General features: G+C 37.0%; 2 protein-coding genes across 10 annotated transcripts in view; one reads left to right on the forward strand and one right to left on the reverse strand.

Moving 5' to 3' along the window:
- The window catches only part of nbeab (neurobeachin b), a 219,835-nt gene that overhangs the window by 62,235 nt on the left and 139,169 nt on the right, over positions 1 to 18,431 (reverse strand). For all 9 annotated transcript variants that reach the window (XM_032590852.1, XM_032590851.1, XM_032590860.1 and 6 more), the window contains 2 exons: positions 8,969 to 9,115; positions 4,619 to 4,755 (listed from right to left, as the gene is read on the reverse strand). In XM_032590852.1, the coding sequence (XP_032446743.1) occupies positions 4,619 to 4,755; positions 8,969 to 9,115 (284 nt within the window). The remainder of the gene's footprint in view (positions 1 to 4,618; positions 4,756 to 8,968; positions 9,116 to 18,431) is intronic.
- On the forward strand, positions 1,736 to 4,149 carry mab21l1 (mab-21-like 1). The gene has a single exon (XM_032590876.1). It carries the CDS (start codon positions 2,132 to 2,134, stop codon positions 3,209 to 3,211), a length of 1,080 nt encoding a protein of 359 aa, XP_032446767.1. The 5' UTR covers positions 1,736 to 2,131; the 3' UTR covers positions 3,212 to 4,149.

Raw genomic sequence — 18,431 nt, forward strand, 5'->3', positions numbered from 1 at the left:
CCATATATGTCAGTAAAAGTTGAAATGTATGACTGTGAAATTTAATTTGTCCTAAATGTGATACAGTTGAAGAAATAAGATGCATTATCACATTACAAAAAAAAAAGCTATAACCTCTGGCATATCACACAATTAGATTTCATACTGCAAATCTGTAATTTCTGCCCGGTAACAGTGTAAAATTACAACTGCACTTGCCAAACAGCTACTAGCAATGTGCTCATGACAGGCTGCGATGATAATGGGAGTCACCTATCTATCAAGGTCCTTCCTCACACACCACGCCTCTCCTCAGCCGCATCCGTGTGGGTAGAGCAGAGGCTGAGCAGCAGTGGATTGCCCTCATAATGTCTGCTTGTGTGCAGCTCTGACGAGGGCAGAGATGGGTGTAAATGCCTTTGTGTTCCTTATCTGATCTATGCAGCAGCATCATCTTTTTGAAGTCCTCTTCAAAGCATGAACAGTACACTGTGAGATGGTGTGTCAGTGCACTGATGAGAGCCAGGGAAGGCATCTCTTCAATTTAGTGTAAGTGCAGATACATAGCGTCCTCATGGTGAATCACTGGGTACTTATTAAAATATTCAGCCATGCAACCGTTAAATGCTAGAATTACTGCTAAACTTGCCTCATTGTTTCAAAACTGCCTAATAATAAATTATATATATATATATATATATATATATATATATATATATATATATACACAAACAGTACCTCAATTTTGCAATGAAATGTTCACAATAAATAAAGATTTCATTTCGTTTCAAATAGTTTCTCAGCAAACTATTTGAAACCAAGTGAAAGTTAAATTTAACTAAATGAAATCTAAATTTAATCTTTATTTATTATTATTTTTCATTATTTGAAATAATTTTTTTCTCATGCTACTAAAATCTGATCGTTTTAAAAAAATATTAAAATTACACATTTCCTTTTTAGTAAATAAAATTGTAACTGTGCAAAAATACAGTTGCATGTTAATACAGACACACTCCTTCTCATTGAACAACACAAAAAAGAAATCGGTCTCATGAATACGCTCTTTTAAACAAAACGTAAGTGTTTTAAAAACATTCAAAAAAGCGAAAAAAAAAGATCACCAAAGATAGTTATAAATTTAGCGGCTTAAAGCAAAAATTATAAAATCCCGTTCTTCCCTAGTCTGTTTGATAAATTACTAAATCATTAAGAAGAAATAAATATAAACTACAAAAACACTTTTGCTTCTAGTGCTTAAAACATTTAAGAGGGAATACAACTTATAGTGAATACTTAATTTTTGAAAAACGTATTTTTAAGGCCACATACTTTAGAATAATCTCCCTTATTATATTTAGCCACAATTCCTTCAGTGGAAAAAATTAAATTCGTACACGGCTGAAAATTAAAAGATTTTTTTTTTTTAAAAAAATGCATTAATAATTTTGTTAGCGGTATTAAAAAACCTAAGCACATCCCCTTTATTTTTTAATACAGACGTTTGAAAAAACCGGATGAATGTCGGACTAGTAAAATAAATGAATAAATAAATGATAGTAATATCGATCAATCCAAACGTGTAGGTGTTCGACCGACCCCCGCTTTAAAATCAGCAATGTACTGTTTTTCATTTGTATATAGGCTAACAGTCGGGGATTAATTTGTTTCCCATAAACTGCTGTGACGCTTTGGAAAGCGATTGGCCATCCTGATCTCAACTCCTCCCTCATAATAAAGAGTGTGCGTGTGTGTCTCCTTGTTGTAAAACACAGCAACGCCAGCCATCTGCGTCGAGAGGGCAAACTGCACTCAGCGCAATTACGCGGACTCCAAACTGGCACGGCGGTCAGAGCAAAAAGAGACATTTTCCCGCTATTGACCGAAGTGCAAATGGACTTTAAATCACGTCATTCGGATCATTTTGAGAACTTGTTTTGAGCACTTCAATGCAGTTTACGGCACAACAGCTGTGACTGTTATGTTTATCACGCATGTGCTCTGAGCACGTCGCCATTTAATAAACTGACTTTTTTTTTTCTTTTTAGATTGCTTTCCTTCTTCTCTAAAATTGGCTCCCGTACAAACAGCCGCGTTGGATCCCTCGGCTTACTGCGAGACTCCGGTGTATAACCCGGATCTCTGCCCTAATATGATAGCCGCCCAGGCAAAGTTGGTGTATCACCTCAACAAATACTACAACGAGAAATGTCAATCTCGGAAGGCGGCCATCTCCAAGACCATCCGCGAGGTGTGCAAGGTGGTGTCGGATGTGCTGAAGGAGGTGGAGGTGCAGGAGCCGCGCTTCATCAGCTCCCTCAGCGAGATGGATAACCGCTTCGAAGGACTGGAGGTCATCTCTCCCACCGAGTTTGAGGTCGTCCTCTATCTGAATCAGATGGGAGTATTCAACTTCGTAGATGACGGCTCTCTGCCGGGCTGCGCCGTCCTCAAGCTCAGCGACGGCCGCAAGAGAAGCATGTCTCTGTGGGTCGAGTTCATCACCGCCTCCGGCTACCTCTCTGCGCGCAAGATCCGGTCGAGATTTCAGACGCTGGTGGCCCAGGCTGTGGATAAATGCAGCTATAGAGATGTTGTGAAAATGGTCGCTGACACGAGCGAGGTAAAGCTGCGCATAAGAGACAGATACGTTGTCCAAATAACGCCTGCTTTCAAGTGCACTGGCATCTGGCCGCGAAGCGCTGCGCACTGGCCTCTGCCGCACATACCCTGGCCGGGACCCAACCGAGTTGCAGAAGTCAAGGCGGAGGGTTTCAATTTGCTATCCAAAGAATGTTACTCGCTGAACGGCAAGCAGAGCTCGGCAGAGAGCGACGCCTGGGTGTTGCAGTTCGCCGAGGCCGAGAACCGACTCCTCCTGGGCGGGTGCAGGAAGAAATGCTTGTCGGTCCTCAAGGCGTTGCGAGACCGTCACCTGGAGCTGCCGGGACAGCCTCTGAACAACTACCACATGAAAACTTTGGTTTCCTACGAGTGTGAGAAACATCCCCGGGAGTCGGACTGGGATGAAAACTGCCTGGGCGATCGCCTGAACGGGATACTATTGCAGCTTATTTCGTGTTTGCAGTGCAGGAGGTGCCCGCATTATTTTCTGCCTAATTTAGACCTGTTTCAAGGAAAACCGCACTCGGCTCTAGAGAACGCAGCCAAACAGACTTGGCGACTGGCAAGAGAAATACTGACCAACCCCAAAAGCTTGGAGAAACTCTGAGGTAACACAAAAGAAAAGAAATATATATATGTTGATTTACTTCCTTTTAAAAAAATGTGTTAGAGGTCTAAAGAGCTCATAAACGGACAGAGGAAAATTTGCCAAACAGTTGTTGTGAAATGTGACTTTCTGTTAAAATATTTTTGGCCCAGCTTTTTTCACTACGGTCTTTCTTTTCTAACAGTATCAATTGTAATTATTCCTGTTCATCTTTGGAGGTGTTACTAGACTTTTCAGAAGCAAGTTCAAAGTATTGTCAGTTAATCCGGAAGGCCACAAAAGATCTTTTTTATTATTATTCTTTATTTTTCGCACCACACGACTGATAAAATCCAACATTTTCCCAAATGCTTTAGAATACAACCCCATAACAAACTATGAATAAATAAAAAAAAACAACAACACATCTGTACATTTTATTATACTGTAAATACATTCATAGATTGTGAATCAAGTGATCTGAGATTGTGAATGTTGTTCTGTGACAAGTAAATAGGATCCACCTGTTTAAATCTGAACTTTTTTCTTTATCTGCTAGAAACGTTTTTAATTTATTCTTGCATCAGTGGTAGTCTGACTCACCTGTTTCAATGGACATTTTCTATTTTTTTTTAAGAGTTTACATTTTGATGGTAAGCGTGCGACATTTGTTACATCTAAAACATTCCATCGCGTTACTTGAATGATTATTTAAAAGTACTCGAGTTGTTTTTCCTTCATCATCCTTATAGGCCAACGTGATTTAAAAAAAAAAAGAAAATGATAGCCTATATATAGTATATATATATATATATATATATATATTACAGTTTAATTCGAAAAAAAATGCACTTGAAATACACTGGATTATAACATCTGTGATCTGTTTTTTTATTATTATTATTATTATTTCTGTCTTTGATCTAATTTAAAGAGATAATAAAAGGAGCTGTTTCATATACTTGTGTCCCCCACTTTTTTTTAAAAAAAACTGCCAACTGAACGGTAGCGTAGAAGGCCTGATGCAAAAGCATAATGAAGTGCGATTAATATTTAACCATTTATTAAAAATAAATATGAATAGTGTGGAAAAATTTACAATACATACAAAAATTGTAATATCTGTAAACCCGTGTATGTTTTCTTTAAAAAGCAAACCCTTTAAATAATAAACCATAACTGGCTTAAAATATGCGCTTGAGAAGTTATCCGAGGAGTAACATAGTAATTGCAAAAATTAAAAGCGCACGCAAACCAAAAAAGTAAAAATAATAATAAAAAAAAAACCCCCACACAAACTCGGATTTTTCTCTGCAAAACAGAATATCGTCAAAACGGCGAATAAATAATCAAGTGCAGCAGGATTTTTGTTTCCTTTACAGGAACAACAACAGAAAGCCTTCCGCCCGCTCCGTGCAGGTTACTTACCTTCGGGTCGACCCGTTTGAAGGCAGGGTCATCCTCGTCCACCTCAAAGTAGATCTCAGAGGTGGTGATGGACAGAGTTCCGCGGGCGACCAGGACAGGGGCGACAAGCTGGGCCGAGCTGCTCAGGACCACCGGACCTGGGGAGGGTGAAATAGGACGGACACATGGGGACATTACCGGGATAATATTTCTATTTAGATTATGAAGGAACCTTAATTTCAAAGGGCGGCGGATTCAGTCCCGTTATCGACCTGTAGACCATCTGTAAAAATTGTGATGGCGCTTTTTTTGTTAGCATTCTGATTGGATTTATATTTACAAAAAAAGTTTAAATAAAAATGAGAGAAAATATTTACATTTTTTAGTCTTATAGAGTCAATGCTTTGTTTTTGTCCCTATAGAAGATTTGCTCGATAGCGGTGCGGAAAATGTGCAATTCAGCGTTGTTTAAAACCAAAACGTAATTGTTTTTGTTAAAATCTGTTTTTAAGAACTAATTAATAATTAAATGTTTATCAAGAAAAGTGTTGCCACTGAGTAGAAAAGTCTAGTTTCTAATTCTTCACGATAGTGTGTTTTTGAAGAGAGAAAATGAAGGCTGTTAATTAAGACGGCAATTCTTTGAATGTGTCTCAGTGAGGTAAAGTAACACAGCACAAGCAAAGTCCTAGAGAAAGATTTCAGGAGCAAATGATCACCCATTAGGCCGGATTCTGAACACGGTGGGCTGATAGTGATCGCATTTTCTTATTTCAGTTCCCCCTCTTCCTCCTTCATGTTGTCAGATCAGTGTCGCTGTAGAGCCCCGTTCCAGTGATTTGTCTCCTCTCAAGCGAAAGCCCTCGAAAATCGGGATATTTATCGATCCCTTAAACTCCAAAGAGCCACTTTAATGTCTCGTCAATCTTAATCTGCGTTCCTCAGCCAATTATGGGAGATAGGGTTACAGAAATACAAGTGGATTTCGGTTGGCGCTCCCAGAGCGTCCCTTCATCGCTCTTGCAGGCTGCACAGTAAAACCATCCTCCCCTGGATACGTGTATATTTTTTCCTTCTCAGCATTGCTCGGCTCCATTAACGTTGATCCTATCTGCTGATGCTATCAGAGCAAATATTACACAGTGCTTACAAGCTTCACATAGGTAACCAATAACCTCGAGCTCTTTTAGCTGCATTTGCAGAATTATTTACAGGAGATTAAGTCATTGTCAGACTTAAGTGAAACATATCCTCCCATTTCTTTGCATTTCCTAATTTTATTTTATTTTGGTTTAACAGCAATAAAAGTTGAGGTCCTTAATGTCATCCAAGTCCCCAAAGTATAATGAAAAAAGAAATAACACTTCTGCGCAAGGCATTGTAATCTGTCCCAAAAGAGCCACACCAAGAGAAACACACTGCAGCCTGAAGCATTAAGTATCTATTGCTCATCGGCAGAAGAGGATTATGAAGTAATCCCCTCAGGGATCCTCATAATTAGGCTATAACATTAAATGTTTACATAAGAATGATAAAATTAAGGGCAAGTTACATGGGGTGAAGGATCTGTACGGGGTAAAGCCCATAAACTGTTGGGGCTTTTTTATTAAATGAAAAATAAAACATGCCTCAAACAAACTCGGAAAAAGCCTAATGCCAGTGAGGTGGACATTTGGGAGAAGTGTTTAGAGGAAGAGTTTAATCTTAGCTACTATTTACAGAAGACAATGCAGTGTTTGACTAATGTTTGTGTAAAAGGAAGGTGGGCTACTTGCACAGATTTTAAACAGTTTGCAGAAACACAATTTGCAAATAATAATAAAAAACAACATTTTGCACTTCTCTGGCATACAGAGTTGATCTATTAAGAAATGTGGATTTATTTTACTCTTTTACAAACATGTCACCACTCGAGTAATCTTTATTTCGAATGGGGTCTTAAACCAGATACAAAAAAGGCAAAATTAAAGCAAAATAAAACGGTTGTGGCGGCTAAGTCACACTTGGTGGTGTGCTAACAAGCTTCCGGTATACTGGCAGAAGAGTCATAACAATAGACTACTCCTTAACGTGAGGAATGGTCTGACCGGATACTCGTTTTCTCTCACACACACGTCTGTTTTACTCAGTTCTGGATAAATATGTGCAAACAAAAGAAATTCATTTAATGCAAGCTTGAGCACAGGCAGCGTTTAAAGTGTTTGTGGGGGAGAAAAACTAATCATAGGTTGAGTAGCCACAACTGCCTGAGCTCATGAGTGCAAGCGCCGCCCCTTTGGCAGCAGCAGCAGGCACTGACCCAGCGGCTGGCAGGAGGAGGACTGTTGTTGACAAGGACCTAGTCCCAGATCTCTCATTAAGACTGGTCATGCCTGGGATTATATACGCAGGACAAACTCAGATCGTTCATCTGAAAAGCATAATCTCACTGTTGCAGCACACTGAAGTCCCCCTATCGACAAAAACAAGAACTTAACATGAACTTAGCATAGAAAAGAAATCCCAGCTAATAATCTTAGCTTAGTATGCATGTTATAAACACATTACAACTATCAAACTCAACAATGCTGCGTTTACAAGGTCACATGTAGTTTTCCCCGGAGAAAAGCTGCTCGTTGTGTGTACTAGTCTCTGCTATGTGCTTTAGATTGGCCGATGAAGGGTTCATCTGACAGACATGAAGCGTTTGGCTGCCTGCTGGCCCTGGGTCAGAGAGGAGGGGTTAGTCTCATCTGTGAGATCTTAAAGGGATTTGGCCGCTCATAAGCGCCCTGCTTCGGTTTAAATTCACACATCAAAATATTAGCACCGCATGGCTTTGAAACATATTTTTAATAATCAACGTTTACTCTCTTCCTAACAAGTAATGTAAACCTGGAATATAACATTTGTTTATAAATAGCATTTGCAAAATATGTACAGTACATCTACAATTCAAAGTTCTACTAAAGAGAAACTCATTAAATTAAAAATATCACCCAACAGTCTACTAGAAGAGGAATGTAAATCTATAAAGAACAATTTATCTTAATCTTAGGAAAATAAGATTTTTTGCTGACGTAAGCAAACAAATGTATATGAGCACAGTTCACAGTTCAGTTGATATATATATATATATATATATATATATCAACTGTCTTATACAACATCTTTAATCTAATTATGAATAATGAAACATCTAAATAATTTCAGTAACTTTAAAGCTAAAAGTAAAATTTCATGATTACCTCGCTTAAAGTCAAAGCATGTATATGCTTAACTTACAGAACTGTTGAAGGAAACAAACAACAAGTAGAAAATTGCACAAGTTGTATAAGTGACTGCCTGTGTAACACAAACTTTCAAAGCTAATTTAGGATATATTAAGAATAAACTGAGAAGGATCGTAGTTCTGAAGATTAGAGGCTTGTTTTACTGGAGGATACCTTACATTACAGCTGGTTCAAATATAATTTCAGACGATCCATTTAAAATATATATATATATATTATTATACTATTATTTAAGTAAGCGTAAAATGAGTTTAGCAGGATATTCTAACTTCATAATTAAATATAAATCATTTTCAATTGTGTCCACCATTACAGCGGTAATAACATTAGGTTCAGGCTGATGTTTAGATAACCATAAACAACCCTCTTTTCAGATCCATTTCATGACTTTCTCCTCTGAAAAAGTCCAAACAGAAACAGACCACTGTTGGTTTATTATCATTTAGATACTGATTTATGTTTGCTAAGCTTGATCCTTGCAAGAAAGAAAAAATGGTCTTGAGCATGAAAGACCCAATGAGGTGTAAAGCATATGTCAAAAGTCAGCAAAATGGTCCAGCGGTAAAACTCAAACTTCAAACACTGCACATGACGGTGCATCTCAGTAAGCTGGAATATGTATTCTGATCAGGCTCAATTGTGGGATTAAAATACTCTTTGAAGACATTTTAAGCAGGTATTTAACACACTTTTCATTAAACCAAATTATTGTATTAAATGTGTTTATTCGTTATCCGACAATATTTTAAACTAATAAACTAAATGTACTGTAGTTTCATTTGCTTTAAAACTGACATTACCATCATTACGATTTGAAAACATCAGTCTGATCTACGTAAATATTGTGTTTCACTTAGTGACTTACTGAAAGAAATAATATTTTCAGTAATATTCTAATTTATTGAGATGCACCTGGACAAATAAGAAAACATGATGGTTTCATGACAATCTTCTGTGATGATGTTTCACTGTGGACAACAATGAACATGAATAGTTAAAATACAACATCAACAATGCAATCAATTAATGGAAAGTGATTAAATAAACAGAAAAAAAAGGAGGTGCAGTAATGTCTGGAGTATTTGAAATGCTGATGTACCGCCAACGTTGTCCATCTCCTTTTCATGGAGCAGGCTGACATTATCGTCTTCTCCATCCAGGACCAGTTCTGTTTCTGGGTTCTGACTGGCCAAAGTTGGGCTCCGGAAAACTAGCTTGGACTTCACGACCTTTTCTTCCTTTAAGGCTGTAAAAAAAACAAAAACAAACAAGACATCTCGAAATGTAATCTGCCATCTCCGAAATACTATGGTTGGGTCAGAAGATTGGACTTATATGCATTATATTTTTATCAATATGAAAGAGCAACTAATGTATAATCACCCAAACCTTTTCATATTCTAGGTAGATATAATAAGTAAAAGTATGAAATAAAAGTGTCTGCTTTTTATATTGGAAAATAGACTAGTACTAACCAATCATATTTTAGCTGATTTTACTTGTCAACATAAGAACCAAGTAGAGGCAGATATGGAAAAGCTTTATCTAAATATATTTTTAAAACATTTTCTTTGCTTTCTGAAACTGAACTCCCAAACAGTGAGACGATACAGAATTAGATCATCTATATATTATTTAGATTTGGGCACTGCTATCAATTTTAACTAACCAATTAAGTTACTGAAAAACAAAAGTCAAAAACAAAATGGAAACACTCGTTTAAAACATCATGGATTCAAATACAAGTATTTGGTAAACCAAACCTAGTAAAACTTGCTAGCCTTACTCATAAAAAACTTTTATATCTGCAGCTGAGAATTAAATTGTGTTTTATAGCCAAGCATCAATGCATACACCCAGTTCAACTACATATTTCTGTTGGAATGATGTTATTTGTATTAAAAGAAATTCTCTGAATATCAGTACCCGAGAAGATGCTCCATCAGACTATCACCATTTATGTCGGTTGCAAAGTATATATATTTTGAAATTAGGAGAAAATATAAAAAAGAAAAGGCAATATAACAATATAGTAGACAGTATTTTAGGGGGGGAACAACTGTCAAAACCTTTTTGTATTGTCTGAAAATATGAATAAACCATTTGGTCATAGACAATAAAATAACGTTTTCATAGGCTCTGTGTTTTAGTCTCATCACACAAAATAGAGAAAACTAAAGCAACTAAACACAATGACCCTGATTTTATTTACACACCACTTTATCTGCATATGAAAGACTGCAAGGCTATTCATGGGATTCTACACTGAATATATTTTGAGTGGTTTAACTTGAGAAGTGTGCCAGCTTTTATTTTTAGGTCAGCAATAAAAGACAATCTTTATCTTAAAAGACCAAAAGCTGAGTCGGGGGATACATATCACGCTCGGTGTAGATTAGAGATAATATTAGCTGCTTTTGGAGACTTGACAAGAGTGGGACTGAGCAGACAGCTCAATTAGGAGCCTGTTTATAGCAGGACTTCATCATATGGTGAAGGTATAAAGTGGAAATTGAAAAGGATGTGTTCTTACACAATGCAAAAACAAAAGCCTCACAGTGCATTGATCATCTAAAATGCGCCCAGCTTGAACATGTGCCCGTCACACGGCGGCTCGAAACACTTCTGTGATTCCCCCCCCTAAAGTCCAATGTTGGAAATAACCAGTGGAGAAACTTGTGTGCTAAGGGAAGAACACATATCAAGGTAAGGGAGGTGGCTGACATATGTCTGACATGTTTCCTTTCACCACAGTTCTTAATTCGCCTTTCCCTCCCTTAAGGAACATGTACCTTGTCTTGAAGAGGTCACATTTGACTGTTGTCAACACTGCTACTGAGGGGGGGGGGGGGGAGAGAACCTTGCTTCCTGCTCTGTCTCATATCTGGCGTTCTTTCATCAGATGAAGGGAAGAAGTTGGAGTGTTTCGGAAATGAATTCTGTGCAATGTTACATGGAAAAGCCTGCCAGTGGTCAGAAATCAAAGCAGGAAGAGTGAAACCTAAAACTGGATTTCTGTAAACCATCATTACGCCTCAAGTAAACGAAGGAGAATTCAACAGACGGACTGAGGCTCTGACTGGTAGTTCTGAAAGGGGTTTAGAAGACCAAATAAACGGTGGTGATTTCAGCATGTAAAATCAACATTAGGTGAGGCATGTGTTTGCGAGAGTCAACATTACCCTCCAACTACCAGAACGGACTTCCGTTCTTAGAGAAAGCATGATTACAAATAAAATAACAAAGTGTCAAAGTAAAACATCTGTTGAGATGAAAAGTCATGAGGCTATGAAAAGGTTTAGAAAAACTACTGTACTTAAAAAGGGTTTGGTACGTGTTAACACTTACACTGCAGTAAATGAGTGTAAGGAGGAGGATTTAAGGCTTTGCAGAAAAATAATAGAAGATGTATTATAATAATAGTGCAAAGCCATCTGTCAATCAGGACAAAAAATACAAAGCATAAATTGGTCGCTGGCTTTCTAGTGTGACAGCAGTTTTATTTCTTGTTTGCTTTTGAGCTCTTCAGTAACAGTGCCAAGAGAAGTCACCTATAAGCCAGTCTCATGGGTCCTCTTGTTCAATCACTGAGCTGAAACTGCCTCAGAGTGCACTAATTACACTCCGTAAAGTGCACTGCAGAGCTTTCATGCCCTCATTGAAGGCTGATGAAGATCTGCCGGCTGTCACCAAAGGAGGCGGTCTTGTGGCACTCATAGATGGGGTTCAGCAAGGTCCTTACAGTCCCTTAGAGGGTACGTGGGGACTCTCCTCTCTCAAAAAAGTTTGTGGCAGTACACACTTTCTTTTTTTTTTTTTTTTTTAGAAATCTTTGATAAGTTTAATCCCAGTTAAATTCTTGAATAAGTAAGAGACAGTAACCAGACGAACTGATTACGAGCTAGAACTAATTAGTTCAAAACGAAAGACCACAGAAAGGTTAAAGATGGGAGAAATAAAATGCAGAGGAAGATTGTCAGTCATTTAAGCATCTGTGAAACTTACTACTATATTTGTACTTTAAGACAATATGTTATTCAGGTCATCTGTTGAAGAGAAAAATAAACTACATTTTTGTTACTAAATCTACATGTCTTCATTATGTGCTTTCAGCTATAAAACTTTACTGACTGCAGTTCAGATCCACCATCATTTCAAATCATATTTTACAAGCTACAACAAACAAAAAGAGTATGAAAAATTTAAATAAACCGAATTTAACACACTGGATATTTTGACAGAAAAAAACAAAAGATGAATTGGTCTGTCTAGAATCAACACGAAATAAAAAAATAAATAAAAAAAACACCCACTGACCAACAGGTCAATTATCTTTTAAAGAAACTCCACAAAATAAGATAGTATCAAGATTTGCTCCTGTCAACACTTGATACAATATTCACAATTTTAAGCTAAATGCAAAAGTAGATAATTTGCCTCTTATCTTCACAACCTTTTAGAACATTGTCTCAAAGTTTTAGCAATATCTTAAAGGTATAAAATATACAGAGCACATATGCATCAGTGGGAAAGAGATACTTGGCATTGCTTCCAAAAAGGCAGGATACCAGCTGGAGAATAGATATAAATGTGAAGTACATAAAAAAACCTGGCCCAGAGGTTCAGTTCACAACTTCAGCAATTGTGGCCAGAAGGTGTGTTTACAAGCTGCTTCTATATCAACAACATATAGCACATAAGCTCTGTTTAAAATACTAAGTACTATACCACAGAAATAAGTTGACATCAGTTTGTTAATTTCATTATATGTTGCAGTTTCTCCTGTTAAACACAGAAACGCCCCTGTCCCTCCCCTCCGAGGAGTTTTGAGTTTGTGAACACTACAGAATAAAAGCCAAGTATTGAAAAATAACAACTCTCTACATACATTTTTAAACATATATAAAGTGAGCTTTATAGAATGGTTTAGCTACTTTTTCCAGACTCTGTTTCTGATCCAGCACTTCACTCTAGACTCCCCCCTCCGCTGTCTCGACATTCCACAAGGAGAGAAAAAGTCCTATTCATGGGATCATGAAGGCGATGCAGTTCTTCCCTCTGTCTCTTAACCTTTATTTAATCTGTACTGAGGAAAAATAAATGAGGGGGAAAATGACAGTTTCATACTTCCTGTGACACAAGACATTCGTAAATTTTTCGAGACTGTAAAAGTAAGCAAGACAACTTTTGATGTAGAGTGGTTTACACAGTACAGACGCTTCCTCTAGGAGTGATCTTTATCCAATATTGTGGTAAGTGCTTTGCGTGTCAACTTTGTTGTTACGCAACAGTCTCCATCTCTGGAAAAAAAAAAAAAAACTAAGGCCAAAGGGTGATAATCGTGCATCTTTACTCAAATATGTGCTATTCATAGCGAAGTGAACATACCGTATCAAGAGGGGATAATAAGTATTTAACATGTTAATGTCTTTCTCAGCGAAAACATTTCCAATAGAGCTGCTGACACAAAATTAACCCCATATGTTATATGTTAGCAACAACCCCCTTAATTCAAACATGAAGAGAAATCAAAACATGTTAGCCCATAAAATTGTGTAATAAAGTGGAAGAGCACAGGGAATAAGCACTGAAAAGAAAATTTGTGAAATACTTAGTAGAAAAGCCTCTATTTCTAATGAGAGGTTCAAGTTGTCTACTCCTGTATGGAGAAATGAGTTTCATGCACTGCTCCACACCGTGTGGAGCAGTGTTGAGCCACTGCTCCACACAAACTGTCCTCAAATTCTGATGCTTCAGGGAGCCTCTTCTATGTACTTTAGATTCTTGCCAAGAACATTTCAGTAAATTTCTCTATTAATGTTTTATTCAGTTATATGAAGTCTGCCAGCACGACATGCTGAAAAATGTTTCTGCCCCCAAAATTCACCGTTAGTGGTGGTGTTTTTCGGTGATGTGCAGTGACATTTCTCTTTCAGACATGGTCTGTGAAATTACATCTACAGGGTGAAGGATTTGAGTCTCATCTCATCAGACCAGTTGGGTTTATTTGTTCTTTATTTCAAATGTTCTGCAACAAACATTAAATGAGAGTTAATCAGTTTTTTTCAACAATGAAATCTTGTGGGATGAATATAAAGGCCTTGTGGTTGAGTGTATTACTTATTGTTCTCATATAAATTCTAAGTTTTTTCTACAGCTTTCTGCAAGTAATGTTTGGCTCTGTACTACTACTTTTCAAGTTCCTGTTGTGTCATAAATCATGCAATTCTGAAAATATGTGCTTCACACTTCCAGATTATTGGTGCTGGCTGCAACATTCAGTAATTTAGAAATGAATCTGCAGCCAATTCCATCAACATGGTTTGAAAAAAAAAATGGATCCAAAAACCTTAAGAGTCTTTATAACATGTTTTTTGTCAAATACATTGAAAATAAAAAAACCAAAAACTCTTTAATTAGGGATAAATAAGCAGATCAGCGTTTTTGGCTTTCTGTACCTTTTAGCAGCTCTCTTTCATTTTTTCATTCAGTCTTGAGTCATTCCACACAATTTCTTTATGGATTAAATAATTTTAATTTATTTTTATGAGTGGATTTCTTCATCAAACCCTCAAGAAATACATTCAGAAAATGCTGACATGTTCATTACTTTTGTTTCTCACTGCATTTACTTAAAACCTACATTTAAATATCTGAATATGTATGTTGGAAAATACTGCGATGTCATTTGCCACAGAATAATGCCTTTAATTATGATGTTGGTAAAGGTTAATATCACATCATGAGGCTATGCCTGCTGAAGTAAAAGGCTATAAAGATCTCCGCCTGGTGCAATCAGCTTCAAGAGAAACCGCTCACCTGAAATGAGACAGCAAGGACACCAGGAGGTAAAACACCCCGTTAAACATTTGGATCAATATTAACGTGACTTCCATTTCATGCTTGCCCAATTCCAATCACCTAACAATATAGTCTGATTCTGGGCAGAGGCTGGCTGGACCAAGGCAGGCTATTACAGGCAAAGGCCAGAGACCGAAAGTGCTAGCTAAGCTGTCAGCACTACTAATAGACAATGAGGCAGAGTTTAAGGTAGAGTTCAACCATCAGAGTCTACATCCTTTAAAGCACAGACACACAATGGACAAAAAAAAAAAAAACTAAAGAAAAACATTCCAACTCTTATTAAACAAAGCTACTTTTCCCATTGCCATTAAAGTTGCTTGAAAGACGTCAGCAAAGTATCAACCGTAGGAAAAATATTCTGTAGTACTGTGATGATTCTAAGGTCATCTCGTACAAAGTCTAAATCCAACATGTGGTTTTTTTAAAAAAAACAATACTACTTCAGTTTAAAAAATACTAATTCCATTTTAAAGTAAAAATATATGACTCAACTGATTAAGCGCGTTTACAAGAATGAATTAATACAGCTTCTAAATTGGGAAACACAAATACTTTATTTCTTTCAGAAAACAAAGAAGTAAAAAAAATCTTGCACTTGTCTTTTCAAATACCTCCCTACTCTGCAGCTGCATAGAGCTTAATTTACAACTGTAATGTTTACTTTTCTGGCAAAGACACTGGGATAAACAGAGGCTTCTGTCAAATACCAGACTATTGCAATCTTTAGTCTGTTGGGTCTGTTCTTTGGTTAATTTGAGAGCTGCTATGTCCCCCCACTTCCCTTTTTCTTTATTTTCCCTAATTTTAACTTGATTAAATATTTTCCAGGTCTGAATACCTAGAGAAAGAAAATAAAGGCTAAAACATATTTGTATTTTCATACTTTATTCCCAGTCCAGTTCATTCTCAGTCAAAAATATTTCAGGTTTTTGAACAGCTTTACCTTTAGGATTATATGCAGTAGATTCATTTTGACCTTTTGTATTTATAATGTAAAAGTTACACCAAAATGGTCTGTAAACTCTGCTAATTTGAAACTAAAATAGGGTAAACTTTGGAAAACAAGAATTTTGAAGTGTTTATTATAAGACTAAACTTAAAGATTATTAATCAATATGCTAAGATATGCATAAGCCATTTAATGGGGGGTCCCTGTGGATATGACAAAGAAACATGTAGAATGTTTTTTGTTTAAAAACAACATACTCTGTTTTTCAAGCTTAGATTAAAACAATTTGACAAAATAAAGTTTAATGAAACTGACAGATGATCAAAGTCCAGGTTAACTGGGTTTGTGTGACTGACATGTACATAGAAATACTTGGCTAAGTCAGGAATACAATGATGCACAATGTTAATGTAAACTGAAATAAAGATACTGGCCCAACACATAGCCTTGAGGAACAACTTTTGACATACTGGCAATAGGAACAAAGACCACGGAGTTGAACATAATACTTAAAATCAATAGTTAGAAAATCAGCTAATGTGCCACACTGAATGGACCACTTAAAACTCCAAAAATATTTTTGAGTCTACCTTGTTGTCAAAATTTTGCCCGAATCTTAATCTGTGTTTTGTAACACTGGGCCCATTGCCTTGTATTCCGTTCATCTTTGCTGTCTGTTATAATGGAAAATAAAAAAAATAAAAATAAAAATCACATTCCCATGTTTAATTTAGCTGGTGTTTCCCACTGGCCTTAGCTTACTGCTTGTCACTCATACTCTGTTCTTTTTTTAATAAGTAAACATTTTGTCTGTTTTCTTTTTATTACAGATATTCTCTCTCACCAGCTTTGCTCATTTGGAATTTTATTACTTGTGGCCCTCCATCTGGTTGTCCTGGACATGGACCTTACCACAGGGGCCGCTTTTCATTGCCCATTCTACGTGGTCACGTATGTGGCCGTCTCACAAACACACTTAGCTTCCTGTTAGCTAACTACAGCATAATGGCAGCACTGATACAACTTCTACACCTTGAAGCCTGTCTGCTACACAGTCTTACGTTAGCTAAACAGATCAATATGCAATGTGTACTGTATCTGACATACACTAAAGATTTTATTTTAGCAGAAAAGGTTTTGGACTAAAGTGTTACTCGTGTTAGCCACGGTAGCACCAAGTACAGCTAGTCAATCAACCATCGCTGTGTTCAGGGAAGCGCTGATTAATAATCGAGAAATAAATATCAAGCCTGGAAACTTGATATCATAACGGACTTAATGTTATGTTGTTAACGTAATCTTTGCTCGTCTTGCGGGGCGCAAGCGGTTGCCACGGTAACAGGTGTGCTTAAGCTACAAAGAAAGAGAGAGAGAGAGTAAAAAGGTAGGAGTGGTTTTGAGTTGATCACCTGTTCGGGTTATTTTACCTTTGTTTACCTTTGCTGTGGCGCATTACAGCCGCTGTAGTTTCTAAACGTTGGACTAATTACCTCGTTCGTTTGTGAGTATACCTCATTCACAATAAACATCAAATAGAACAAATATATTTCATAAAATTTTAACAAACAAATGGCTTCTACCGTGATAATTATGTGAAATTAAATTAATTATATCCCAACTTCAGAAGATTTGCCTTTACCTTTACAGAGCTCTTTGGTTCCTCCTATCAGTCTGTAGCTTCTCATATTGACGTCATCAAATCAAATTTCAGATCTACCATAACTGACTGACACCTGCTGGCCTCAGGTTTGCAACCAGCTTGTGACAGAGAAACCAGTAACCTCCTCCCAGATGATGACATGAACTTGTTAGTTCCTCTGTCCATTGTAGTAGCTGATATATTGTGAAAATCCGGTAGAAATGATGCACTAATGGAGTCATGTTTACATAGAAACAAGGCCCGCGAGGCTTTGCTTGTGAGACTTGCGGTCACGTGGGTCGGTTGTGGGCGGAGCTTCGTAAGGTCCATACTCTATCACAGTTAAAAATGAGGATGCCATATTTGATGAACAATGAACCCTTGAGATTTCACAGAAGCTAGGGCAGCTATTGTCAATATCATGGCAGTAAAAGACAAAAATTTTAACTGCCAATTGTCCCGGCTCCCCCAAAATCTGCTGAAGGTCTCACAAAGATGAAAAAAAATATATTTTTATTTTAACTCCTCATAAAAGCCTTTGCTACACAGCCCCATCAAAGTCAGTTAAAATAAGCTTGAAAAAGCAACTCACCTTTGATAGTGAGCATCAGACTGCAGGCAATCCCTTTCAGCTGACAAGTTTATACATTATTCCGCTCATTAAAACTAGAGCATGTTAGCAGGATCTCAACAAGTCTTTAGTCAGTTACTTTGACAGAAGCAGAAAAATATAAATAATGGATTTAAAAAAAAAAAGAATTAACATTGGAGTTCTGTGCCACAGATGAAGGAGTTCAGCGGGCAACCTAACTTCCCAAGGTTGCAAAATAAACAGGCAACACAGGCCTAATACTTTTAATGGTTGCATTACAATGAGCTGAAGAGAAAACGTGGTAACGTGCAGGGACTCAAAACCATTTTGAATACAAATGATCATAGACACATTCTGATGCACAGCAAATGAGAACATATTAATTTTGTGGACGGAAATTCACAAACTCAAATTCATCTCTAAAAATGTGTTAAAATATTGATAAATGTTTGAGATTTTTTTCTGATATTATCTGGACAATCTATAAGTATTGGATTGAATTAGGAAGATCCAGGACA

Source organism: Xiphophorus hellerii, chromosome 18 (assembly GCF_003331165.1).
Source record: "Xiphophorus hellerii strain 12219 chromosome 18, Xiphophorus_hellerii-4.1, whole genome shotgun sequence".
NCBI classification, from domain to species: Eukaryota; Metazoa; Chordata; class Actinopteri; order Cyprinodontiformes; family Poeciliidae; genus Xiphophorus; species Xiphophorus hellerii.